General features: G+C 42.6%; 1 protein-coding gene across 2 annotated transcripts in view; it reads left to right on the top strand.

The window, feature by feature from the left end:
* ogfod3 (2-oxoglutarate and iron dependent oxygenase domain containing 3) overlaps positions 1-27,395 on the top strand; it is a 160,526-nt gene that overhangs the window by 116,175 nt on the left and 16,956 nt on the right. For both annotated transcript variants that reach the window (XR_013499159.1, XM_078225483.1), the window contains exon 8: positions 6,849-6,972. Coding sequence is in view for 1 of the 2 variants with exons in the window: in XM_078225483.1 (XP_078081609.1) it covers positions 6,849-6,972 (124 nt within the window). In the remaining variant the exon portion in view is untranslated. The remainder of the gene's footprint in view (positions 1-6,848; positions 6,973-27,395) is intronic.

A 27,395-nucleotide genomic window follows, 5' to 3' on the forward strand; every position in this document is an offset into this window, starting at 1 on the left:
TGACTTACTGCAAAGTGATGAGAACAAATTATCAGCGTCAAAAATGTATTCTTGAATATTTACCAAACTCTTAAAATGAGTAAATACTTTAATAAAGGCAGCCAAACTACAAAAGCTGGCATCGTGTGGTTAAACAGTCTTTGCACTTTTCAGATTTAAAATGTGAAATAATATTAGATACAGATATCAGCATTTGAAGACCTTTGAAAAGATTGACGTATATTAAGATACCTACTATTGCAAATTTGGCAATTATGTTTTTGAACTGATCGCCTTCATATTGCATCAAAGGGGAGGCGATGGCCTAGTGGTATTATCGCTAGACTATCAATCTAGAAACTCAACTAATGTTCTAGGGACCTGGGTTTGAATCCCACCACGGCAGATGGTCGGAATTTGAATTCAATAAAAAATATCTGGAATTAAGAATCTACTGATTGTAGTAAAAGGCCATCAAATTCACTAATGTCCTTTAGCGGAGGAAGTCTGCCGTCCTTACCTGGTCTGCCCTACATGTGACTCCAGAGCCACAGCAATGTGGTTGACTCTCAACTGCCCTTGGGCAACTAGGGATGGACAATAAATGCTGGCCAGCCAGCGGCACCCATGTCCCACGAATGATAGTGTAGGAGTTGGAGAAACTATTGGGAGAAATGTTCAGCAATATGTGGCAATCGATATCTGTGGATTTTCTTTTGCAATACATAATTCAGAACAAGAAAGAGATACTGACCTTTAAGAGTTATATGGAAATATTCCTGTCAAGGATAACTGGGATCCCTAGAAATGTGATTGCTTTTCAGTAACTGCGTCTCCCGCATGATCATAGAAATCATAGAAACCCTACAGTGCAGAAGGAGGCCATTCGGCCCATCGAGTCTGCACCGACCACAATCCCACCCAGGTCATTTTTGAGCTAAACAGAATGTGGAGGCTTGGCTTGGCTTTGCCAATGAGTAGCATTAGCTCCTGAATCTCTGAATCAGAGGAATTCAAATGGTTAAATATTCAGCCTTATAATTTAATCTATCATTGCTGCAGACAGAAATTCCAAATTTTACAGCAATTTCAGAGTCCCTTTATCACACTGCTCTGGCTTGATTGCATTCCACAGCAGTCTCATTTGTATATCACTGTCAGAGCTATAATTATGAATTATTGTTACCACTTTATCAAACCCCACCATTTACCATTATTCTAATTGCTAAGTATTGCCCTGAAAGAGTAACGCATAATTATAATTTCCGGAACATTTTGTGCGCTGTTAGCAATTATTCTTTCTTTATCATTCACATTGTTCCGTTGTTAGTCCTGGTTCAATTTATATGTAAATCCCCAGGATGTGCAATCTGATTTCATGTTCAGCTTTTGAACTGTCTTTCATTCTGAGTTGTCCTTGAGTTGTGTTCAATCTGGCTGTAGAGATATATATGCCGAAATTTGGCTGCCGTTTGCGCCAGCAGGATCCTATGGTCCCTGCCGACGGCACACCCCTGCTGCATGTTTCCCAGCGTTCAGTGGCAAACCCCCGTTGACTTCGCCGAGACCGTAAGATCCTGCCACCAGCAAGCGGCGCGCCCCCTCCCACACTGCGAGACACGCAGACAATAGACTCGTAAGATTGCTGATCGGTCTGTGCTCTTTGCGGATATTCTCTTGGATTTTAATAGGGGTGCTAAAAACTAACCTGAGCGACTTTGGGTCAGTGAGATGAAAATGGACTATAATTCTTTATGAAGGTGGTCATTGTTAGCATTATTGAAAATTTGGTTTTTTTTAGTTTTTAAAAAATTTATTTATTAGTGGTACAAGTAGGCTTACATTAACACCGCAATGAAGTTACTGTGAAAATCCCCTATGTAATATTGCGTAAGAGGGCGAGAGGGATGAAGAGAGGAAACAAGTGAGGCTGAGGGAAATGTAGGGAGGTTCAGGAACAACTCACTGTGATGGAACATGCAGTTTGCAGACATGCTCTGTCAAAGCTCACATTGGAACATTTGGGGGAATCATTTGATCGTGTCAATCAAAATATAAGAGCCACTAAAATTGGTAGAAATACAGATTAGGAATGCTAAACCAGATTAATCCCCTGCTAAATAAAGTATATCTTTTTCGTAGAAGGAAAATAAAGTTCTCCCCCGCTAGATAAAGTAAATATTCCTGATTTTTTTGCATACAGCAGTTTTCCCAGTATGAAATTCATTTGCTTTTACCACTGGCCCATTCTCATCTCTAATGGTTCTGATGCTTGTCTTTCTCTGTTCCTCCTTCTGAGAATAAAAGAAACCCTGCTTCACTGGTTGCAAAGGCCATTGAAAGTGATTGTCTGAAACAGTTCCCAGATTTCAGGGAAGTAAGTTAGTGCTCCATGCTCAGCAGCGTCTGAATCAGGAGGTTCTTCCTAGTCAAAGGAATGTATCGTTTACCGAGGCATCGTTGAGCTCGCAAAAGTGATGTATTGATTCTGAATGTGGGCCAAAAAGATAGGTCAAGTTTGGCTTTAAAAATGAGCAATGCATGCTAAGCGTGGGAAAAGTCTTTTCATTGGACTGGGGTTTTATTCTACACACTTTTAGCTTGTTTTTGCTATTTATTCACTGGATGTTGCTGGCCAGCATTATTTGCCTTTGAGAAAGTAGTAGTGAGCAGCCTTTTTGAACCACTGCAACCCAGTGTGTTGTAAGAACGTAAGAACTAGAAGCAGGAGTAGGCCATCTGGCTCCTCGAGCCTGCTCCGCCATTCAATAAGATCATGGCTGATCTTTTCTTGGATTCAGCTCCACTTACCCGCCCGCTCACCGTAACCCTTAATTCCTTTACTGTTCAAAAATTTATCTATCTGTATTGTAGGTACACAAGTACTGCTGTTGGAGAGGGAATTTCAGGATTTTGACCCAGCAATGATGAAGTAGTGATGATATAGTTTAGAAGAGTGAGGGTTAACTTAATTGATGTATAAAAAGTCTTGAACTGTCTTGGTAAGGTAGATGTGGAAAGGATGTTTCCTCTTGTGGGTGAGCCCAGGACTAGGGGGCACTGTTTTCAAATTAGGGGTAGCCCTTTAGAAATTATTTCTGTCAGAAGGATGTCTGACTTTGGAACTCTCTGCATCAGAAGGCAGTGGAGGCGGGGTCATTGAATATTTCTAAGGTGGAGGTAGATAGATTCCCAAGGGCAAAGGAATAAAAAGTTATCAGAGGTAGATGGGAATGTAGAATTACAAACACAAACAGATCAACCAGGATCTTAATGAATGGCGGAGCAGGATTGAGTAGTTCCAAGTCAAGATGGTGTGTGACTTGGAGGGGAACTTACAGTCAGTGGTGTTTGCATTGTGCCAGCTGCACTTGTGTTCTAGGTGGCAGAGAACACAGGCTTGGAACTTGAAGGAGGGTTGGCAAGTTGCTGCATATAGTACCTTGTATGTAGTACAAATTGCTGCCACTATGTGTCGGTGGTGGAGGGAGTAATTGTTTAGGTTGATGGAAAGTGTGCTGACACATCTGGATAATGTGAAACTTTGCGTGTTAGAGCCACATTCATCCAGGCAAGTGGAGAGTATTCCATAACACAATCAATTACTGCCCCATTGGTCTACCCTCAATCATCAGTAAAGCAATGGCTGTCGACAGTGCTGAGGTAAACCACTGTTAGCTGTTATCTGTTGTGGTTAACCACTGTTAGTTAGTATCTGTTATTATCTATATATGTGGCATATCCCTGCCGGCTCCGCCCAAGACTCCTCCCCCTGGTCCGGGTATAAAGGCGATGGCTCCTCCCCCTAGCCTTTAGTACGGACCAGATCTCTGACAGGGATGGCTCCAAGTTCTTGTTAATAAAAGCCTATTTGTTCTGGCATACAAACTAGTCTTTGCTTGATTGATGGTGCATCAAGTGCTATCAAGTGGCACTTGCTTGGCAATAACTTGCTCACTGATGCTCAGTTTGGGTTACACTTGGATCGTTCAGCTGATAGCCTCAATACAACTTGGTTCAAACTTGGACAAAACAGCTGAATTCCAGAAGTGATGTGAGAATGACTGCCCTTGACATCAAAGCAGCATTTTCCCGTGTGTGGCATCAAGGAGCCCGGGCAAAACTGGAGTCAGTGGGAATCGGGGGAAAACTCTGCTGGTTGGAGTCATCCCTAGCACAAGAGAAAGCAGTTGTGATTGTTGGAAGTCAATCATCTCAGTCCCAGGACATCTCTGCAGGATACTGTCCTGGGCCTAACCATCTTAAGCTGCTTCTTCATCAGTAACCTTACTACCATTATTAGGTTAGAGCTGGGTATGTTCATTGATGATTGCACAATGTTCAGCACCATTCCCGACTCCTCAGATACTGAAGCAGCCCATGTCCATATGCTGCAAGAACTGGGTAATATCCAAATCTGGGCTGACAAGTGACAAGCAGCATTTCTGCCATGCAAATGCCAGGCCATGACCATGTTCAACAAGACAGAATTTAACATAGGTCATTGATATTCAATGGCATTACCATTATTGTTTTCCCCACTATCAGCATCCTGGGAGTCACCATTGATCAGAAATTGAACCGGACTAGCCACATAAATACTGTGGCTACCAGAGCAGGTCCAACGCTAGGAATCCTGCGGCAAGTAACTCACCCCCTGACTCCCCAAAGCCTTTCCACTTACAAATATGATGGAATACTCTCCATTTACCTGGATGAGTGCAGCTCCAGCAACACTTCAGAAGCTTGACACCATCCAAGATGAATGTCAGCCTGCTTGATTGGCACCCCATCCACAAACATTCACTCTCCCCACCACTAACACACAATGGCAGTAGTGTGTATAATCTACAAGATGCATAGCAGGAACTCACCAAGGCTCCTTAGAAAACAACTTCCAAACCCACGTCTAATACCATCTAGAAGGACAAAGACAGCAGGTACATGGGAATGCCACTGCCTAGAAGTTCCCTTCCAAGTCACACACCATCCTGACTTGGAAATATATCGCTGTTCCTTCATAGTCACTGGGTCAAAATCCTGGAACTCCTGCCCTAACAGCACCATGTGTGTACCTGCAACACACAGACTGCAGCAGTGGTTCAAAAAGGGCAGCTCACCAAATTCTCAAGGCCAGTTAGGGATGGGCAATTAATGGTGGCCTTGCTAGCAATGCCAACATCCCATGAATACATTTTTTAAAAATTCATGACTTGTGCATTGTAGATGGTGGAAAGACTTTGGGAGTCGGGGGTTACTTGCCTCAGAATCCCCAGCTCCTGACCTGCTCTTGTATTTATGTGGCTGGTGCATTTATGTTTCTAATCAATGGTAAACTCTTAGGATGTTGATGGTTAGGGATTCAGCAATGGTGATGCTGTTGAGTGTCAAAGGGAAATGGTTAGACTCTCCCTTGTTGGAGATGGACATTGCCTGGCACTTATGCGACTTGAATGTTACTTGCCACTGATGAACACAAGCCTGAATGTTATTCAGGTCCTGCTGCACATGGATACAGACTGCTTCAGTATCCAAGAGATGCAGATGGTGCTGAACATTGTGTAATCGTCAGCAAAATTTCCCACTTCTGACCGTATGATGTTGGGAAGGTCATTGTCGAACCAGCCAAAGATGCCTGGGCCTAGAACACCACCCTGAGGAATTCCTGGAGCAGTGCCCTGAGGCTGAAATGGTTGGCCTCCAACAATCACACCCATCATTCTTTGTGCTACGTATGAAAACAGCCAGTGTAGAAATTTCCCCCTCACTCCCATTGACTTCAGTTTCCTTAGGGCTTCATGATGCCAGATGATTTGACGCTTCCTCGATGTTAAGGGCAATCAGTGTCACTTCACCCCTGGAACTTAGCTCTTTTTTCCATATTTGGATCAAGGCTGTCATGTAGTCTGTAGCTGAGTGGTCCTGGCAGACTCAAACTCATTATCAGTGGGCCGGTTATTGGTGAATAGCACTGCCGACAACATCTTCCATCGCTTAGCTGATGCCCTTTTCTCTTCTGCAAGTTTCTTTGGTTCCACAGTTGCCTTATGTAGAGCATTGCTGATTTGAGTGGTGTCATTGTCTTACTGCTGAGTGATCAATGTGAGGATATAACCTCATTGTAAAAAAAAATCACCTTTTCCTTCATAAAAAAGCAAACTGAAAGAGGGCATTAAAATGAATGATTTAATGCCTATGTCAGAAAAAACAGACAGAGGAATTTGACAAGAATGCATCAGCAACTCAAATAATTCACAAGCATCTTTTTCCAGGCTGATTTTTTTTTTATAGTGTGCAATATTTGATGCACAAATGGTAAGGAAATATTGAATTTTTTTTTTGTTCTGATATTGCCTGGACCTCTTACACTAATAGATTGAAAATGTTGTTACCCGATCACAAAAGCTCTGCAAGTGTCGAAACTATAGGCTGAGACATGTAATGTGTAAAGAAAATCTTGTATTGATTTGACATTTCATTGACTCTCCAGAAACTGGAAGCCATAAATGCTCCGAAATGCGTCACAGTAACTGTTGTAATGTGGACAAATGCAGAAGCCAGATTTCACTCGGTAGAATCCTACAAATTGCGATGAGATGATGACTGACTGGTTAATTTATAACCAGACAGTTTTGAAAATTATTATGTAGGAACATTTTACCACTTATTTGGATGTATGCCCACGGTGTTAGGAATATCAGGTTGTGAGTGATGAACAATTATGCTATCGCACTCCGTTTGTTGACAGTTTGACAAATGAGCTCAAAACATTATCAACTCATTACCGCGGATAATGTTAAATGGTGCTTCTTCTCCCTGGAGCTCAAACAGGAACTAAATCTGACCTGTTACTCTGATGTTTATCACAGGTGACATACGGATCATTTGACTATACCTCACTGCTGTATCTCTCTGACTATCGGACTGATTTTGGTGGTGGGCGATTCGTGTTTGTTGATGAACTTGCCAACAGAACCGTGGAGCCTCGGATAGGTATGAGTTTTTTTATTCCACCCTCCTTGCATTTTCTCAATCTTCAAGTAAAATGCTTGAAACTCCTTGGAGGTGTTTTGGGACCTTGTTTTCTTCAAATTTCCCTCCCGGGCGGAGGAGTATTTGCTACTCACTCAATATCAATATCAGGATCTCTCAGCTCAGGTACATGACCTACTGTGGTAACCTCAGTAGGAACATTTTATCTTACTAAGCTAACGCTTAAATAAATTCAAGGAAATATTCTTGTTACGTTAAATTCTCCCTCAGTGTACTTGAACAGGCGCCGGAGTGTGGCGACGAGGGGATTTTCACAGTAACTTCATTGCAGTGTTAATGTAAGCCTACTTGTGACTAATAAATAAAAAAATAATGTCCATTGTTACATTTTCTGCGCTAATGCATCTTGTTATCTTTATGAATAAGGCAGAATTGTTGTTTTATGATGTGGCACATGTTTAATTGAAAGTGGGTTCGAACTGATTAAGATTACTTCATCCTGTCCGGTGGATTGGGTTTTTATTCCATGGTTCGGAGTCATTCTCTCCTAAGTGGCCTCCTCATATGACCCAAGATGGCAACTTTGACAAGCTATTTTGTTCCATAACCAGACAAGTTGGTCACAAAATGACCCTGCTTTGGAGCTTTGCTCTAGGTGATTGCTGCACACTGCAGCCTATTCCAAGCCACCCATATGCTGTTTCTGGATAAAAAGGGTGCACACAGGGCACCATCAGCGTGCATAGGAAGACTTTCACTCTTTTGTCATGTGTTCATTGTCCAGGTATGGTTCTTTGAGGTTTTCCTAAGTGAGCTACTCAATGCTGTAGTTTGTTAAAAGAATTATTATTTATGTTCCACTCCATGTACACCTAAGAAGCTCTGCACGAGGTTGGGCACCTCCTCCTCCTGATCTCTGTTATTTAGTCTTGGGTGATTAAATTATAGTTACATCAACATGAAGTGCTTCTGATAATCCTTTAATCTATATCTCTCCCTAGTCTATATCCTAACTGTATACTTCCTCCTATATCTCCACCCAATGTCTCAGACTTCATTAGATTCATCTCAGAGGTCCTTGACCAGTCTCCCTGATCTTGTTCTCTTGAATTCTTCCTGAGGTTAAGGACATTCTACACTCTCCATTCGATGTGCGTGTCCTTCTCCTAGGTGGTTGTAAAACTTTGCCTTGTTTCCTGTTCATTGTCTCCATCTGGATCTGAATTGTAAGCCCAAGTTTCTATTGGCTTTCTTCCCAAGGAATTTAAGACTTTGACGTTTCACCTAATATTTCCCTGGCCCATCTCAATCCTGTAAGATCTCAGTCATTGAGCTCTTCCTATTATTGTGCCTTCCTTCCGTTAGTTGCATATCCCTACTCTCTCCCTGAGCTGCATCACTGATAAGACTCATATCCCTACTCTCTCTCTGAGCTGCAACACTGATAAGACTCGTATTCCTACTCTCTGTCTGGGCTGCATCACTGATGAGACTCGTATCCCTACTCTCCCTGGGTTGCAGCACTAATGAGACTCGTACTCTGTGCCTGAGGTTGAAGTTAGAAGTTTGTTTGCTCCCAATGCTATTTAACTCTCTCATGGCCAGACAAGGTGAGATTTTGTTCTAGATTCTGTTGCAGTGCTGGAAGTTGTGGTCACAGCCAATGTCCCATTAACTCTGATGGTGGGAGCTTATTTTCTCGCAGTGAGGTTTGATAACTAAGAATAGCTAAGTTGAGATCTCCATTCATTCTTTGATGGTTTGAACATTTCTTTCAGCTTCTCCACCTGCTGGAGAATGCTGAGGTGAGCTAATCACATGAATGAATCCTTATTCCTTCACAAACTCTGTCTGTGTGGAGTTTGTGCATTCTCCTCGTGTCTGTGTGGATTTCCTCTGGGTGCTCTGGTTTCCTCCCACACTCCAAAGATGTGTAGGTTAAGTTGATTGGCTATGCTAAATTGACCCTAGTGTCAAGGGGGTAAATATGTGAGGTTACGGGAATAAGACCTGGGTGGGATTGAGGTCAGTGCAGACTCATGGGCCAAATGGCCTCTTTCTGCATTGTCGAGATTCTGTGATTCTATGATTCTATGTAAGTCATGGAATTATTCTTTAGCAAATTGTGGACCAGTGTCTGACACTACAATGTTCAGGATGCCATGCACTGTATCGATTCTCTTCAGTGAGTGACTGCTTCCACCATGAAGCTGTGCCATCTGTTCACTTCAATCCATTTAGAGTAATAATAAATGATAGTATGAAATATCTTCCCTTTAAATCAAATAAATTCATTTCTGGGCAGTCCCATAGCTTTGATGGAAAAGTGGACTGTGATAGTGGTTGTCTTTTCTCTTGCCTGTTCACTGCACAGCAAGGCAATTGGAAATTAGTTCTTGACAAGTCTCCCTGATCTTGTTCTCTTGGACTCTTCCTGAGGTTAAGGAAATAACAAGTAATGCCTGACCTCCAGACTGGTTGTTGGGCTCCTGCTTGACGTTTTGCTATCCCTAAGTAGCCTTGATGAATTTTTTGAAGAATATCAAGCTGTAATGTTCTCAGAATAACTATTCTGTCACTAAAAGCCAGGAGATCACCAATGATTGTGATGTGCTTTCTCTGTTCAGAGTACTGGGTCGTTGGGAGTATAATCTGGCCATCCTTCCAGACATTGTTCCTGTATCTGGACACATTCATCATCTTGCTTTGGGCTTGATTTGTCCCTTTTAGCTTCCTTGCAGTAGCTGGTAGATGTTGTTTCTATAGGGACCAAGGAATATGGGGGAAGGGGGGCATCAGGATATTGAATTTGATGATCAACCATGATCATAATGAATGGCGCAGCAGGCTTGAAGAGCCGTATGGCCTACTCCTGCTTCTAGTTTCTGTGTTTGGTAATGAGTGATGTATATGCTTCCACTTCCTCGATGAAACTCATTCCCAGAACATACTCAGTTACTGAATCATATCTCCTTAGTCTCAGTTGGAATTGTTGAATTCTAAGCAACATCTTTGTACTCTCCTTCATGTTCAAAAGAATGACAAAGGTTGATGGTCGGTTTCAATTTTAAACCCCGAACCCATCACGTATGTGAGAATTTATTCTGTTTTGCTGCCAGTGCTCCCTTGTCAACTGTAGCTTATCTTTTTTCTGTGTCTGTGAGTGATCTTGAGGCGTAATAAACTAGTCTACTTTTAGCATCATTTAACGTCATTGCTAAAGCTCATCCCTCCATTGGGAAACTGATTTTTGACTTTGCACCAAATTAAGTTTCTCTGCCCGCCCAGCTACCTTCTGCTGACAGGACTGGAAAATTCTGCCCAGATCAGTTTAATCCATATCGGGTGCAGGCCTGATTATTTTTGAAGTCAAAGTGTTGCATTGTGTGAAGTGACGGTCTTGAGGTTGTGGAGTTGTCTCTGCAGCTGCGATGACTTCCACTGTTGAATTGCCAGATATTGCCTTAACAGGTGAGCATAGTAGATGGAATGGTGGTTTACGGAGAGGAGAGAAGGTTCCTTCCTTCTGGTTCTGCAGGAATGGCACTTTTAAACTACCAAGTTACATAGAACAGAATGTTTCTAGATGCCTTTCTCTGTCTATTCCTGGGTCGAAGTTTCTTCAAGGTGGTTCTCTGTGGATCAAGATGGCTACCATTATGATGTGACCTTTACCAGAACATTGAGTCACTTTCTGTACAAAGCAAGTGGTAATATCCAAAGTCTCCTTAACCCCTGTAGCATTCAAGAGGGTCAAAGTTGTTCGCACATTACAGTGACTTCTCAGTTAGTGCCTTTGTGATTGGAGGAAAAACCATCAAGTCAGTGGCGTGGGGTTTTACGGCCTCGCTCGTCCCGAAACCGTACAATCCCGCCCGCGGTCAATGGATCTTCCCATGACAGGGAGGCAATGGCCTAGTGGTATTATCGCTAGACTATTAATCCAGAAGCACAGCTAATGTTCTGAGGACTGGGTCCGAATCCCACAGGTGGTGGAATTTGAATTAAAAAATATATATCTGGAGCTAAGAATCTACTGATGCCCATGGAACCATTGTTGATTGTCGGAAAAACCCATCTGGTTCACTAATGTCCTTTCGGGGAGGAAATCTGCCATCCTTACCCGGCCTGGCCTACATGTGACTCCAGAGTCACGACATTGTGACTCTCAACTACCCTCCAAGGGCACTAGGGATGGGCAATAAATACTGGCCAGCCAGCGATGCCCATGTCCCACGAATGAATAAAAAAACTGTTCATCCCTCGCCCACTCCAATACCTGTGGCGGGCGAGCCGGTAAAATTTTGGCCAATGAGTTTCTGTTTACACTTTTGGAACTGTCATTGAATTTTAAATGTGCTTGTCTGAGAAATACCCTTGTCTCCTCAGGAAATAAGAGGAAGATTATGGAAATCCACAATTCTGTCTCGAGCCGGGAGCCATTTTGAGAACAGCCTTTGAACTCTGTCCAACGTTTTTAAAAATATGAACTTCACAATCACTTTTCCAAAATTTGTAACATGATAACTGCACCGTAACTCAAATACGAACAATAAGATCTGCTATTCTTAGTTACTTTTCATACATCCAGATGAATGGTAAAATGGGTTTTAATTCGTAATATGCTTAAGAACAAAAGCTTTGATATCACTGTTCTATTTCAACTTCACGGCACGGTGGCACAGTGGTTAGCACTGCTGCCTCACAGCTCCAGGGACCTGGGTTCGATTCCCGGCTTGTGTCACTGTCTGCGTGGAGTTTGCACATTCTCCCCGTGTCTGTGTGGGTTTCCTCCCACAGTCCAGAGATGTGCGGGTTAGGTTGATTGGCCATGTTAGATTGTCCCTTAGTGTCCTGGGATGTGTAGGGGGGTTAGAGCGATTAGCAGGGTAAATGTGTGTGGTTGTGGGGATATATAGAACCTAGGTGGGATTGTGATTGGTACAGACTCGATGGGCCAAATGGCCTCCATCTGCACTGTAGGGTTTCTATGATTTCATGATTTTCCACTTACACTGTGTGTTTGACAAAAACCTCCTTGTCTTGAACAATATATTGCTTCTCTCCATTCATTTTTGTTAATTAATTAGATTTAATTTCGATGTGGATTTCACTGATACCCATCTCCTCCCAACATAAGTAAAAGTGAATGAATAGTCAGTACACTCGCTGTATTTGTGGCTGACTGAGTAGTTTCTCATCATCATTTTGTCAAATAATTATTCCTGTGTTTTAGGTATAGAGTGAATTAATCATTCGATGGTTGAAGATTTGAATTTTTGATATTTTTATCGCGGCATTTTACGAAAATGCTGGCCCAAGCATAACGTTTCCTGTCACGTTAGCTCTGTGCTTGCTGGGGTACCACAACAATAAATCAAATATCATTATTAGATCAGGAGCAGGGAACATTTTGAATACAAAAATGCAAATCGGAGCCTGTCTTCAATGTATTCTTGAACATAAAGAACAATTTTAACCCTTGTACATCTGGCGGAGACAGGGTAGGTGGGCAATTAAAATGCTACGGGGAACTTGACCAGTAACGTTCTGTTTGGCCATCAATGTCAACGCACTCTGGAAGAAACATCTGCCAGAAACTAGTAGGATGAGGATGTGGAGGCAAGGTAGGAGGATGGGCGTGGGGAAGGTCATCCTTTCATTAATATGCAAATTGGACCCTGATGATATAATCTGGGCCCTATTTCTAACTAGCAAAAGATATTGTGAGAGTTAAGATATGCTTTATACTGTGTACAGTGGACAATAAAAGAAGGCACTCGGCAGAGCTTCGAACATACGAACAAGGTGCAGGGGTAGGCCATTCAGCCCTTCTAGCTTGAGTAACCTCAAATCTGCATCTCACTTACCCCCGATATCCTATCACCCCCTTGCTAACCAAGAATCTATCCCAACTCTGTATTATAAATGTTCAAAGCTTCTGCTTCTGCCACCTTTTCAAAGACTCACGACCGTCTAAGAGAAAAAAATGGCTCATCTCCGTTTTAAATGGGTAACCTCTCATAACCCTTAGATCTAGATTCTTCCACAAGAGGAAACATCCTCTCCACATCCATCTTGTCAACACCCCTCAGGATCTTGCATGTTTCAATCAAGTTGCCTCTTACTCTTCTAAACTCCAGCAGATACAAGCCTAGCCTGTCCAACCTTTCCTCATAAGGCAACCCACTCATTTCCGGTATTAGTCTGCTAAACCTTCCCTGAACTGCTTCCAATGCATTTACATCCTTCCTTACATAAGATGACCAATATAGTAAACAGGACTCCAAATGAGGTCTCACCAGTGCCCTATACAACTGAAGCATAACTGTCCTATTTTTGCATTCAGTTCTCCTCACAACAGTAAATGATGACATTCTATTAACTTTCCTAATTACTTGTTGCATCTGCATACTAGCCTTTTATGAGTACCACACTATGTTAACTCAATGTTAATTCAATTACACAAGGAGTTCTTCCTTGAGACTTTAACATTCCTGGTCGATGTTCTGTACCTGCAAAGCCGTAAAAATATATTTTTATTGAGACCTTCCATCTCAGTGAGGAGGCTTCAAATTAACCCACATCCAAAAACCTGCTCTGAAAACTCTGCTCACATATTGACAGCTGTGACAAGTTCCACCACAGCAGCTGAGACAATCCACAATAGGGGACCAAAACTACACACAATACTTCAGATGCGATCCAACCAATATACACATGATTAAAGTAAGACATCTTTACTCCTGTAGTCAAATCCTCTTATGATGAAGGCTAACACCTATTTGCCTTCCTAATTGCTTGCTGTACCTACGTGATGGCTTTCAGTTACTTATGAATAAAGATACCCAGATCCCATTGGGCATCAACGCTTCCCAATCTCTCACTCTTTAAGAAATATTCTGAACCTCTGTTCCTCCTATCAAAGTGGATAACCTCACACTTATCCACATTATATCTCATCTGCCATGTTCTTGCCCACTAAGCTTGTCCAAATCCCCTTCAAGCCTGTTTGCAACATCCTCACACATTTCCACCTAGTTTTGCGTGATCTGCAAATTTGGAAATATTACATTTTGTCCCCACATCCAAATTATTGATATATATTGTGAACAGCTGGGGCCCAAGTACTAATCATTGCGGTACGCCACTAGTCACAGCATGCCAACGTGAGTGTGACTCATTTATTCCTACTCTCTGTTTTCTGTCTGTTGAAACCTGTTGGACTTTAACCTGGTGTTGTTAAACTTCTTACTGTGTTTACCCCAGTCCAACGCCGGCATCTCCACATCATGATCAATACTCAACCCATGCCTATTACCAGTATGATGTGGAGATGGTATTACCAGTGGTATTACCACGTATTACCATGGTATTACCAGTATGCCATGGGCACTAATTTTGTTAACTAACATTCTGTGTGGGACTTTATCGAAAGCCTTCTGAAAGTCCAAACAATCTGGTCCGCTGTTTCCCCCTCATCCATAATGCAAGTAACATCCTCAAAAACTCCAATAGATTTGGCAAACCTATTTTCCCTTTCTTAAATTAATTTTGATTCTGTCCAATCAGCTCATTATTTTTCTAAGCGTCATTTCCTTTAGATATCGCCGTCTTTTCACTGTCACTGGGTCAAAATCTGGAACTTCCTCCCGAACAGCACTGTTGGTGCACCTACATCTTGGGGATTTTTTTTCAATTCATTTGTGGGCTAGATCAGCATTTATTACCCATCCCTAGTTTTCCTCGAGAAGGTGGTGGTGAGCTACCACCTTGAACCGCTGCAGTCCATGTGGTGTAAGTACAGCCACAGTGCTGTCAGGGAGGGAGTACCAGGATTTTGACCCAGCCACGGTGAAGGAATGGCGATATATTTCCAAGTCAGGATGGTGAATGACTTGGAGGGGAACCTCTAGATGGCGGTCTTCCGAGCTATCTGCTGCTCTTGTCCTTCTGGATGATAGTAGTCGTGGGTTTGGGAGGTGCTGCTTCCGGAACCTAAGGACTGCAGCGGTTCAAGAAGACAGTTTTGTCTGCCAGCTGCAGAAGGTGCCTTCCTGCCATCTTTTTAAGAGCAAACTAGGGACTGGCAATGAATGTTGGCCGAGCCAACGACACCCACATCCGATAAAAATGAATAAGAAAAAATAGACAGATTATCTCAGGCTGGTAAAGTTTGGCTTGACCATCCTCATTAAGAAGACAAATGACATGGTCCAGGATGTTGTCAAACTGCCATCCATCAGCATTAATCATGTGATGGTCTGTGCATTACATCCATTCCATCAAATTTCTCTTTCTGTTGCAACTTTAAAGAATTTGCTAATTTTGGTCAAGCATGGCCTTTTTTGAAATCCATGCTGATTGTTCTTTACTATATCTTTAGGAGTCTGTTTACTACATCTTTTGAGTAAAGATACCAATATATTTGCCACTGTGTGCACACTTGCTCAACAATGGTTCCCTGAAATACACAGAACATTTGTTTAAACAAATGAATCTGCATCATCTTATTTTCTGGGGCTTTATAAAACGTATCACATTGCACATCTTGACATTTAGCTGCAAAGCCAAAGACATCCGTGGGGATTCGAAACTATTGACTAAACAGGAACTTCGGGATGAAGAAGAATTAATGAGTAACTTCTACCCGCAGAAATTGGAGAAACTTAATCTTCAAGAGTACGTTTTGACTAATATATGAAGTTAATAAAGTTGCTGTTAAGATGTTGACAAATTAAGTTTAAACCTTTTTTATGAACTAAATCGCCTAAATAAATATAGCAAGTACCGTCATAATCCCACTTCTCCTTCACATTAAAATGCATTTTGTCAGGATGGAATTTATGAAATCATGACATTTACTGGAGATGCATGATTAAGAGATCTGTTCTTCATAACTTATAGGTACGAACATGATTGAATGGCATTAAATTGTGAATATAAAATAGTTACATACTAATTAGGAGCAGGAGTAGGCCATTTGCTGCCTCGAGCCTGTTAAGCTATTCAATAAGACCATGGCTGATCTAATTGTGATCTCAACCCCACGTTCCTACCCCTGATAACCTTTCATCGCCCCCCCCCCCGCTCCCCCCATTAATCAAGAATCTATGTATCTCTGCCTTAAAAATATTTTTAAAAAGAGACTACTTCCACTGCCTTTTGAGGAAGAGAATTCCAGAGACTCATGACCCCTGAGAAAAAAACGTTCTCCTCATCGCTGTCTTAAATGAGTGACCCCTTATTTTTCTCCAACCTTTCTTCATGAGACAAGTCTCCCATTCCTGGTTTGAGTTTAGCAGACCTTATCTGAACTGCTTCTAATGCATTTACATATTTCCTTAAATAAGGTCACCAATACTGTGCACAATACTCCAGATGTGGTCTCACCAGTGCCCTGTACAACTGAAGCATAACCTCCACACTTTTGAAATCAGCTCTCCACACAATACATTGTAACATTCTATTAGTTTTCTTAATTACCTGCTGTACCTGTATACTAGCCTTTTGCGATTCATGCACGAAGGCACCCAGATCCCTCTGCATCTCAGAGCTTTACAATCTCTCACCATTGAGACAATGAGCTTCTTTTTATTCTTCTTGCCAAAATGGACAGTTTCATCATTGCCCACATTATGCTCCATTTGCCAGAGTTTTGCCCACTCACTTAACCTATCCGTGTCCTTTTATAGCCGCCTTACATGCACTTCACAATTTACTTTCCCATCAAGTTTTTTTGTCATCAGCAAATTTAGCAACCATACCTTAAATCCCTTCACCCAAGTCATTTATATAAATTGTAAGATTTGAGGCCCCAGTACTGTTCCTTGTGGCACATCACTCATCCCATCCTGCCAACCAGAAAGACCCATTTATGCCAACTCTGTTTCCTGTTAGCTAGCTGGATTTCAATCCACATCAATATGTTGCCCCCTTCACCGTGAACTTTTATTTTCTGCAGTAACCTTTGACGTGATACCTTCTAGAAATCTAAGTACAGTATATCTATCATTTTCCCTTTATCTACAGCATGTAACTTGCTGCCCTCACTGGTCCAAGCTAAGTTTATGGGCGGGATTTTCCGGCCACACTCGTCCCAAAACCGGAAAATCACGCTTGAGGTCAACGGACCTTTGCATGCCCCCCCCCCCCCCCCCCTCCCGTGGGGAGCGGGGTGGGAAAATTCCCCCAATATTTCTAACTAATCCTAAATTGTTACCTCTGACTGCAATAGGATACTGATGGCCCGCGATCACAGATTGGCTAGCTTTTAAAAGTAGTTCTGAGTCTCTCGCAGTAAAGGTTTCATCAGAAACATGTATTACTTTAAAATTACTTTATAGTCAGAATGTAAAAGAATGCATACTGCTTCTAAAAGCTGAACTGTAACATGTTAAGCTACCTATTTTAGTGTTTAAGTACAATAATGTGTTTTCTCTCGTTTTTTTTAACCACCAGACCTTTGCATTATCTATAGAATGAAAATTGGCCAGGTCTGCAAACATATTCTTTGATTATGGTTCAGTACGAATAGATATTCCCCAGGCCAGCATCAGGTTGATGGTATCACAAGACAGCAGTGAAGCAGTTAGTTTGAGTAATCTACAATGCAATCATCACACACTTAGATCTGCAGAGGTGTTGAGGGAATGGTTTACCCATTCAGAGAATGCTGCAATTTCTGTGCAGGGCACCACTGTGGGACAGATGGTTATGGCACAGGGAATACAATAAATAGAGAAAAAAAAACTAGACTTCTAATTTTGTTGTATGACGTTGTACATTCTGGAAGATTCCATGGCCTGCCAGTATTCTGGTGCAGTCATCCTGATTTTTAACCGGGGTCATTTTGGTTTGTAATCTGGCGAATGCATTTAATTTTAGTTGGTTCACTCATAAGTAAGAATTTACGTTATGTTTGCAACAACAGCAGCACTGGTGATTGTAAGACTTCAGAAACAGAGCTTTTAATTTCGCTTGTCGGAAGCGAGCAATTTGCCACCTCTTCAGAGAACTCATCTTTTTACATTTCCTGTGAGCTGAGTTCCTTTGGGTGTGGAGGAAGATCGCTTTTGAGAAGACATGTCTGAATACAAATGTTTTTAACACACTTGCTCTGATAGTCACGTGTATACCTTGTCTGAATATTTGATTAGTCAATCCAGGGCGGCACGGTGTCACAGTGGTTAGCGCTGCTGCCTCACAGCGCCAGGGACCCGGGTTCGATTCCTGGCTTGGGTCACTGTGAGTCTGGAATTCTGGTTCTCCCCGTGTCTGCGTTGGTTTCCTCTGGGTGCTCCAATTCTCCCTCAGTGTAACCGAACAGGCACCAAGTGTGGCGACTAGGGGATTTTCACAGTAACTTCATTGCAGTGTTAATGTAAGCCTACTTGTGACACTAATAAATAAACTTTAAAAAACTTAAACTCCAGTGGCATTGCTCCAAAGAGGCAAATATTTGTTGCTTTATAACAGGAGGACTGATTTATGTAGATCATAATGTAAGGTCTGCTAATTCACAATGATTGAACACAATGTTCTGTTGTGTGGCTGGGCTTTTTCAGCATTGTTTATTTTCCCAAAGTATGTTGCTCCAGCTCGCCATTTCTTTAAACCATTACTATTTATTTACAGCTAGTCTTTAATAAATGTGGATCTCCACGTGAGGTTGGAGCTTCTGCCCCTTCCAGATCTCGTTTTTCTCTGGCATGTGATCTGATATCATTATTATATCATGTATGTATGCTTCGGATTTTAACCCTTTGCTCCACACACGGCAAATTCCATTTTTATTAAATGGTTTTTTGTAATAACTTGGCTCCACCAGTTATTATTGAACAAAGAACATTTATTAACAGTAACAACTATATCCAGATCAATGTAGATTTGATGCTTTCAGTCACGCCTCCAGGATCTAACTGCTGGGACAAGCCCCAGACATGTTGAAGTGAATCCCCAACTCGGTTTCTGATTGGTCAGCCTGGGTCATGTGACCCTTTCAGAAGCTTGCCCCTTAGAGGGGCCAGACACCAGTTTTCATGAACCATTTATACTTTGGGAATAAGTTACATGACTTGATGCATGATTCTGTGTAAACTGTAAATGTGTCATCATTTTATCTATGCTTTCCTTATATAATTCAGTTTTACCCAGTGACATTGTTGCCTTCCCAGCTGATAATATTGGACAGTCAGATCCCAGAGTGGAACTCTGGCTCATTAGATTGTAACTTTTATTTTTTGTTTGGAGACGTGGATGGACAGAGTCACAGGACTGCCGATTAACTTTTAACAAAAGAGTAAAACATTTACTCAACGAGAAAATATTAATGATAGCACACTACCCTTTCACCCCACCTTTATAGATACATGGAGATTTATAAGGATAAAGCAAGTTACAAAATCTTATACTCTGATATTCTCAGTAAGTACACAGTCCATATAAACCAATAGGAAAATTGTAGTCAGACACACCACACCCGTAAACTAAGCGACAGATGCCACCCAAAACAGATTCTGTGGATTTCTGATCAAATACCTCCAGATGCTGATCACACTGTGAGCCAAATGATGTCACTGGAACTCTGGCTTCCACACAAGGGTTTCCAAACTCCACTCTCAAATGACACACTTTGAAATCTTCTCCCACTCAAGTCTTTCTCGAAGTGCCTTCATCGAGGATCCACATCCAGGGTTTCAGCCTCCCCTTTTGGTATTCCTCTGCCCTGGATTACAACGTGCACTCAAGCTTCCACGTAATCTCTTGGGTACCCAGTCATGCCAACAGAACACTGCTGCTTCACAAGTCACCAACCTTAGGATTACTTTGGATGTCTGGCTTCTCGCTAGCCGAAGTCTCCAGATCTGCACCTTGCAACTCTGTCTTTCACAGGGAGCTCCTCTCTGCTCCTTTAACCTCAGTGAGAAGTAGCTTGTTCAGATTCTGGTTCCCTGCTCTTTTTACTTCAGTCTTCCTGGGACTCCTCTTTTCGTTCCCTTGTTTCTGACTCTTCTTTCGCTTCTGGGATTTGCTTTCAGCCTCTTTGTTTCTTGTCCTGCCTGGCAGTTTCTGTGAAAGGTGCCTTGCTTCTGGGTGACCTGGTACAAAACTGAAAGCAACTGTTTCTGCTCTGCAGTGTGAACCTCTGGTTGCTAAACAATAACATAGTTTTTTTTTTTAAAAGCCTATCATTGATTTTGCACCATAAACCATGAATTAGAATGCAGGCAAACTTTAAAGTGAAACTAAATTATAGGCATGCAGGCACCTTTGGATAACATGAAGCTAATTGAAGTTCTAACCCTTAGCACACAGATGCAGAAACACAAATTCAGCTTAGACTTAAACCTTGTTTCTAATACACACAATACAACTAAAAATTATTTAAACTACCTCTATTTCCTAACAGCATTTCAAAGCTGAGAATAAACAAGCTGGCTTGAAAATTGAGCTAACAGAAGTTAGATACCTGGCAGTACTGATGAAGTGGGGCCAGCATTGGGTGGCTAGCTACAATTTGAAAGAGTCACAGACTTTCACAGCATTGCAGGTTGAGGATGGTCCTGGGCTTTGCCAGAACAGTGGGCCTTGGAGTTTTATGGTACCACAACGGTTCAGCCTGGGTTTGACAGCACTGGACAAAGTGAAGTGCTCAGGTCAAGCAGAGTGAGAGGGCACAGGATAAATCGAGCATTGCTGATGGAAGATTGCAATGCACCTGGAGAAAGGTGTTTTGATGCAGCAGAGAGGGGAAAGGAGGAATTGAGAACATGATGGGGAGTGGCTGAAAGAAGTTTAGAGTCCAGGAAGTTATTACACACTATCAGAGTGAGGGTGAAGGTACAACCGTTCTAAGAGATCGGGGAGCTGGATTATGCATTGCAGGGTGGTAGGGCCATTGTAATGGGACTGGAGTCTGGAAGAAGCAACTACAGTGGTGTAAACAGTGACACTGGTATATTCAACCCATTCAGAGCAGAGCTTCGAGGAAGAGTGGGTAGGAGGGAAAGAAAGACGAGAGGGAGAATTTGGAAACAGTGAGCCACTTAACTTTATGTCCATGCAAAACCATGTGCGACCCACTGTTTGATAATGTTTAAAAGCTTTGAAATCCCTGGTATTATAGTCGGTAAAATAAATAATTGTCACTGCTTGTTTGATCAAATGGTGTGATGTTACTGCTTATGAAATCACTGCTGTATTGTGAGAATCTGATCTGTTCTCGCTCCACAAAACAACGAAACATAAACCGTTTGTGGATTCTGTTTGCTTAAGTCCCCTGGTTTTATGGAGATTTTCGATCTGTGTGGTGGATTCCGAGGCTCCAGTGCATCTTTCTGAGTTGAGATGATGGCCGTTTTTTTTCAAGGTTTATTGTCACGATTTACAACATTTCTTCAACCCGGGGCAAGTTATTGCATTTTAACTCAACCCAGATTTTCTGTTGTCCTATATTCGATCAGTTTGGAAACCTCAGTTCTAAGCTCGTAATGAAACAATGAACTACGGTAGCAGTTTGCAGCCCACACCTTTTGCCATTTTAATTTATCTTCCCTGGGTTTCTGTGCTCAGTTTACTTTGCAGTTGCCAGTTTTTAACAATTCTGTTTTCATTTCTCTTGTTTTCCCTCTATTCTCGTCTTAGTCTTATTTTATATTTCTCCCGTTTCTTTTTGTTATTTTCTATTTCTTTCCATTTTCATGGGGTTATTTTGCCCTAAGATTCTTTTGGTTTGGATTTTTTTTCTCCTTTCTGAGCCTCTGGGCTGGATTTTGATTTGGCCACTTGCTGGGATGATGGTGGGACCTCTAGTCTGGGAAAGCGGGCGTCATTACAGTGCGTGTATTGGTGGCCTTTTAACCCAACCACTGTGTTACCGGAAGGCCTCTGGGTTTCTTGACTGATTGGCAATTGCAGGCATGATGACAACCCACACAGCGCCATTTCAACTCCAGCGCCTAAAGTTCTACTCCACACATGCAATTTAAAGGGATTTGGAGTTGGGGGAGCCAATGAGAGGGAAGTGGGAGAATGGAGTCAAAACAGTCAAAGGTGTGACTTGATCCAGTGACACCTCCCAGGGCCTATGAGACCCGGGTGGATACACCTTTCCTTCGCGATGGGAGGAAGAAGCCAGGTGGGGATCCCGAGGAAACGTTGTTGGAGTTGACACAAGAGATCAGCAGCAGGAACTTTGTGCCACACTCACGGATATAATGGAGGAAGTGTTTCAATGACACAAAATGCTGGAAAATCTCAGCAGGTCTGACGGCATCTGTGGGGAGAGAATAGAAAGAAGTCTCACAGCATCAGGTTAAAGTCCAACAGGTTTATTTGGTAGCACAAGCTTTAGGAGTCTCGTTCCTTCTTCACGTGAGTGAGGAGTTGTGTTCACAAACAGGGCATATACAGACACAAACTCAATTTACAAGATAATGGTTGGAATGCGAGTCTTTACAGGTAATCAAGTCTTAAAGGTACAGACAATGTGAGTGGAGAGAGGGATGAGCACAGGTTAAAGGGATGTGTATTGTCTCCAGCCAGGACAGTTAAGGAGCGAGACTCTGAAAACTTGTGCTGCCAAATAAATCTGTTGGACTTTAACCTGGTGTTGTGAGACTTCTCACTGTGCTTACCCCAGTCCAACGCCGGCATCTCCACATCAGTGAGAGAATAGAGCCAACATTTCGTGTCTGGATGGCCCTTTGTTCAAGCTGTGACTTTGTTCAGTGACACCTCCCTGGATTCCAGCATCGGCAGTATATTACTTTTATCGAAGTATTTCAATGACCCAGGCAGCGCAGGAAAGATGAAATAAAAACAGAAGATGCTGGAAAAAACCATCAGTTCTGGCAGCATCTGTGGAGAAAGATTTTCCAGCCGCGCTCGCCCCAAAACCGGAAAATCTTGCCCAAGGTCAACGGACCTTTGCACGCTCCACCCCCGGCCCGCTACAATTCCTGTGGTGGGCGGGATGGGAAAATTCCAGGCACAGTATTAACATTTCATGTTTGTATTACTACTTCAAAGCAGGTGCTACATTAATTTATATCCTGATGTGCATATCACCCCAACCCCACTAACTCTGCCTTCTCAGCCAATGTTCAGAACTGCTGGTTATAACACCAGAGTTAAACGACTGCTTATGTTCTTTGCTACACCTACACTTGACTAATTGGTGGCAACAACTTCCAAAGAAATCCCAAACGTTGAAACATAATACCTGATATAGTTTGAGGCAGTCTGGATTTGGCTAGAATTATAGAGACCTATCTCCTGTGATGCATACTTGCTACCAAATAAACCTGTTGGACTTTAACCTGGTGTTGTTAAAACTCTTACTGTGTTCACCCCAGTCCAACGCCGGCATCTCCACATCATTCTCAAGCCTATACCAGCACATCAACGTCACAGTAATTTATGCTTCAGGCACACCCATCCCCTCTCGCTGTTGTCTGTCCATCCATTGACCACATACCAAAACTCTCACTCATTGATCTCTCCTTTTCCTCCTTCCAGCAGAGAGCACAGAACACAAAGGAGAGACAGAGAACCAGAATGTCCCCTTCACTGTCCTCATAGTTAACAAGTGCAGAGGAGGAAGCAGTGGAATCTCGGTGTGTCTGGTGATCAGAATTACCGAGTGACAGAATTAAATATCAGGTAGCCGCAACGTGCAGCATTCAGTCATGTTGACTTGATGACAGCAGTGAGTCCAGTTTGATCATGTGCAGAATGATAACATCAAGCATTCTGACTCACAATAAACATAGAAAATAGAAGATAGAAGCAGAAGTAGGCCATTCAGCCCTTCGAGCCTGCTCCACCATTCATTTTGATCATGGCTGATCATTAAAACCAATATCCTGATTTCTCCTTCCCCCATATCCCTTGATCCCTTTACCCCAAGAGCTATATCTAATTTCTTCCTGAAATCACATTGTTTTGGCCTCAACTACTTTCTGCGGTAGTGAATTCCAGATTCACCACTCTCTGGGTGAAGGAATTTCTCCTCATCTCAGTCCTATAAGGTTTACCACTTATCCTCAAACTATGAATAGAAACATAGAAAATAGAACAGTATCAACTGGTAGCGTTTCATCTCCTACGAGACCTTCACATGTCCCACAAGAGGTTGTCCAGCTGCTCAACAATGAGGATGAGGACTCCTCAGAAAAGGTAATTCTCTCTCAACATGCAGCATCACAGGACTCATGCAGATGTACCAGCCGGTAAGACTCTTAGTGAAATTTCACATGGTCACTGAAACATCAGCGGTGAACACGAGTGGATGGTGGAGAGGCTGCATGGGAGGGTGCGTTTCACTCCGAGTTCTGTTAGGCTTTATCTGGGGTGTAGGAATGGTGGGGGTTGGGGGTGTCAATGAACAGAATACTTACTGACCGCAGCAGAGAATGTGAGATATTCCAGCCAGACTCTTCGTGCTTGCAGAGCGATTGGAAAAATCCACCTTTACCGCAAACTCAACTGCCCGCTGAGGTCGTCAAATGGAAAGCTGAACAAGTTGACAGCCCAGTAAAGAAACCGTCGGTCACCTGTCTTACACAGTTGGGTGCTGTTGACAGTGAGAATCTGAAAATGTCTCTGGATGAGTTCTGGAAAGGTCAGGAGGCAAAAAAGTTGAGGGCAGTGGTTACTTTTGACAGTTGCTGACAAATCATGGACACCCAGTCCAGTTGGCACTCACGGGTCATTATTGAGAAGACTGCAAACGTCTGCCACCACCTGAACCAACGCCATGAGCCTCCACATTGAGGACATTTATCTTCTGTAAATCCTCTGTGCCGGATATGGCCTCCAATGAAATGTATCTCTCTGCTGTTTTCGTCTCTTGGACAGTGGCAGCTGTGAGCAGCGGACTGTAGCTAGTGAAGCTGTTGATGCTGATGCTGTGTGACTGATGGTCATTTATCTGAAGTCCTGAGTGACAGCTCTGTTGATAGGATGGATGAGAGCTCCAAGGTGCACAGCAGACTTCCGAAGCACCATAATAACTTACGCCTGGAAAGTGTGCCATCTCTCAGCACATGCACTTTGAACAAAGCCTTTCACACAACGAGGCAAGAAAAGAGCAGTGTACTGGCATATATCCTATCATGATTTCAATCCCCTGAATTTTCACTGTGTCTTCAACTTACTTCCACTGGTGAGTTCCAGGATGGCCTGGAACCCCAAGGAGCCAGCATTAAACTCCAAAACCAATGTTAATATCATGATAATGATGTGTAGGTTTGGCCAGCAGAAATGTAGGCGAGGGGAATTATCAGGGTAAATATGTGAAGTTACGGGGATAGAACCTGGGCCAGATGCTCTTTCAGAGAGTCGGTGCAGATTCAATGGGCCGAATGGCCACCTTCTGCACTGTATGATTCCATGATAATTGTGTAATTGATATATTGAAATTAACAACCCTCTTATTTGCATGTAGCCAAATGTGCTGCAGTTAAATCACTTCAGGTCATGACACTACAGTTTCCAAGCACTGATTTCTTCAGTTTTGAATGCATTATAGAACTTTTCCAAATGGATAAAGTATTCAAATGTATCTTAGCACTTACAAAATGCTGATCAATGTAATGGTCAACTTAACTTTGTGGACAGAGGCCTATGATCCAGCCCTGCAGTAAAAACACATCTTACTTATATAACGTTTGACTATTGAAACTGAATAAACAGATTTTTTTGTTTTGTATTTCAAAGCAAATGACCGGTCAATCAAAGAATTGATCGAGCAGGTGGCTGTTCTTTTCCTTTGGTTCTCCACTTGGCACTGGGTGCACCCCATGGTTCATGAGTCCTCTGAGGTGCCGTGAGCCGCATGTGGTTATGGAAGGGGCTAGACTCCTCAAAAATCGCACGGGGGTCTCAACTGTCCATCCCCACAGTGGGGCTGACAAGGGCTGGCTACTCGCACCCTTTTCAAGTGCCAGCAAAAGTGGCCAGAAATGGGAATTGGGACGGGAATCGGGTCCCACCACCCCCTTTACAGGTGCTCCTTCATTGGCCCAACTCAGCAGAAACCTGTGCCATTATTTCAACTTGCGGAAAAAATGATATCGAACAAAGTTTCAAATATATGAATGTTACAAAGGCAGATTTAATTGAATTGGATGATAAAGGAGCTATGTCCATGAGATCCATATTCCATGAAGTAAATACATTAGTGCTGCAGTTTTGTAATCTACAGCAAGGAGCTGGAAGCTGAAATCGTCCTCCGGGAGGCAGCAGAGAGCTGGTGTGAACTGTGTGGACCAGTGGTGTCCTATCTGTCCCCGGTCATCACATTTGCTTTTGGATGGGGCGGCATGGTGGACCAGTGGTTAGCACTGCTGCCTCACAGCTCCAGGGACCTGGATTCGATTCCTGGCTTGGGTCACTGTCTGTGTGGAGTTTGCACATTCTCCTCGTGTCTGCGTGGGTTTCCCCTGGGTGCTCTGGTTTCCTCCCAAAGTCCAAAGATGTGTGAGTTAGGTTGATTGGCCATGCTAAATTTCCCCTTAGTGTCCCGGGCTGCGTAGCTTAGAGGGATTAGCAGGATGAATAAGTGGAGGTTACGGGGATAGGGTCTGGTGGGACTGTTGTTGGTGCAGACTCGATGGGCCGAATGGCCTTCTTCTGCACTGTAGGGATCCTATGATTCTGTGGGAAGGAAGAAGTGACATTTTATGGAGCAGACTTGTGTAGCTTGAGATTTCTTTGTATCTTCAAACTACTTGGTGATGTTGCGCCAGGGTAGCAGTGGCGTAATGGTATTGTCACTGGACTAGTAAGCCACAGAGCCAGGATAAAGCTCTGGGGACTCAAGTTTGAATCCCACCATGGCAGATGGTTAAATTTGAATTCAATGAAAATCTCAAATTAAAAGTCTAATGATGACCATTGTCATCAAACCTTTGTTGTAAAAAAAATCCATCAAGTTCACTAATGTCCTTTAGGGATGGCAATCTACCAACCTGATCTGGTCTGCATGTGACTCCAGATCCACAGCAATGTGGTTCATTTGTAAATGCCCACAGGGATGGGCAATAAATGCTGGCCCAGCCAGTGACGCCCACATCGCATGAACAAATTAATATATACATATTAAATCAACACAAAACTTTGAAGTATGTTGCTTTCATTCCTTTGGGAATTTCCTGATTTTTACCAGATGGGAATGGAAAAATTGCACTTTATTTGTTGAACTTGTAATTCTGTTGAACTTGTGGCTTGTATTGTTTAACATCTGTGAAATTACATTTTAGTCTTGGTTATCATCAAAGTATTTCTGGTAATAAATGGTCACAACTTATTGTAATTCAGTATTCCCTCACTTCCCCAAATAGATTTGAACTATAGTTTACTGTTTAGAAGAAATGCCTTTGCGTTCATTAAGTGATGATGGAGACCATTTAATGGGG

The sequence above is a fragment of the Mustelus asterias genome, chromosome 12 (assembly GCF_964213995.1).
Source record: "Mustelus asterias chromosome 12, sMusAst1.hap1.1, whole genome shotgun sequence".
NCBI lineage: Eukaryota > Metazoa > Chordata > Chondrichthyes > Carcharhiniformes > Triakidae > Mustelus > Mustelus asterias.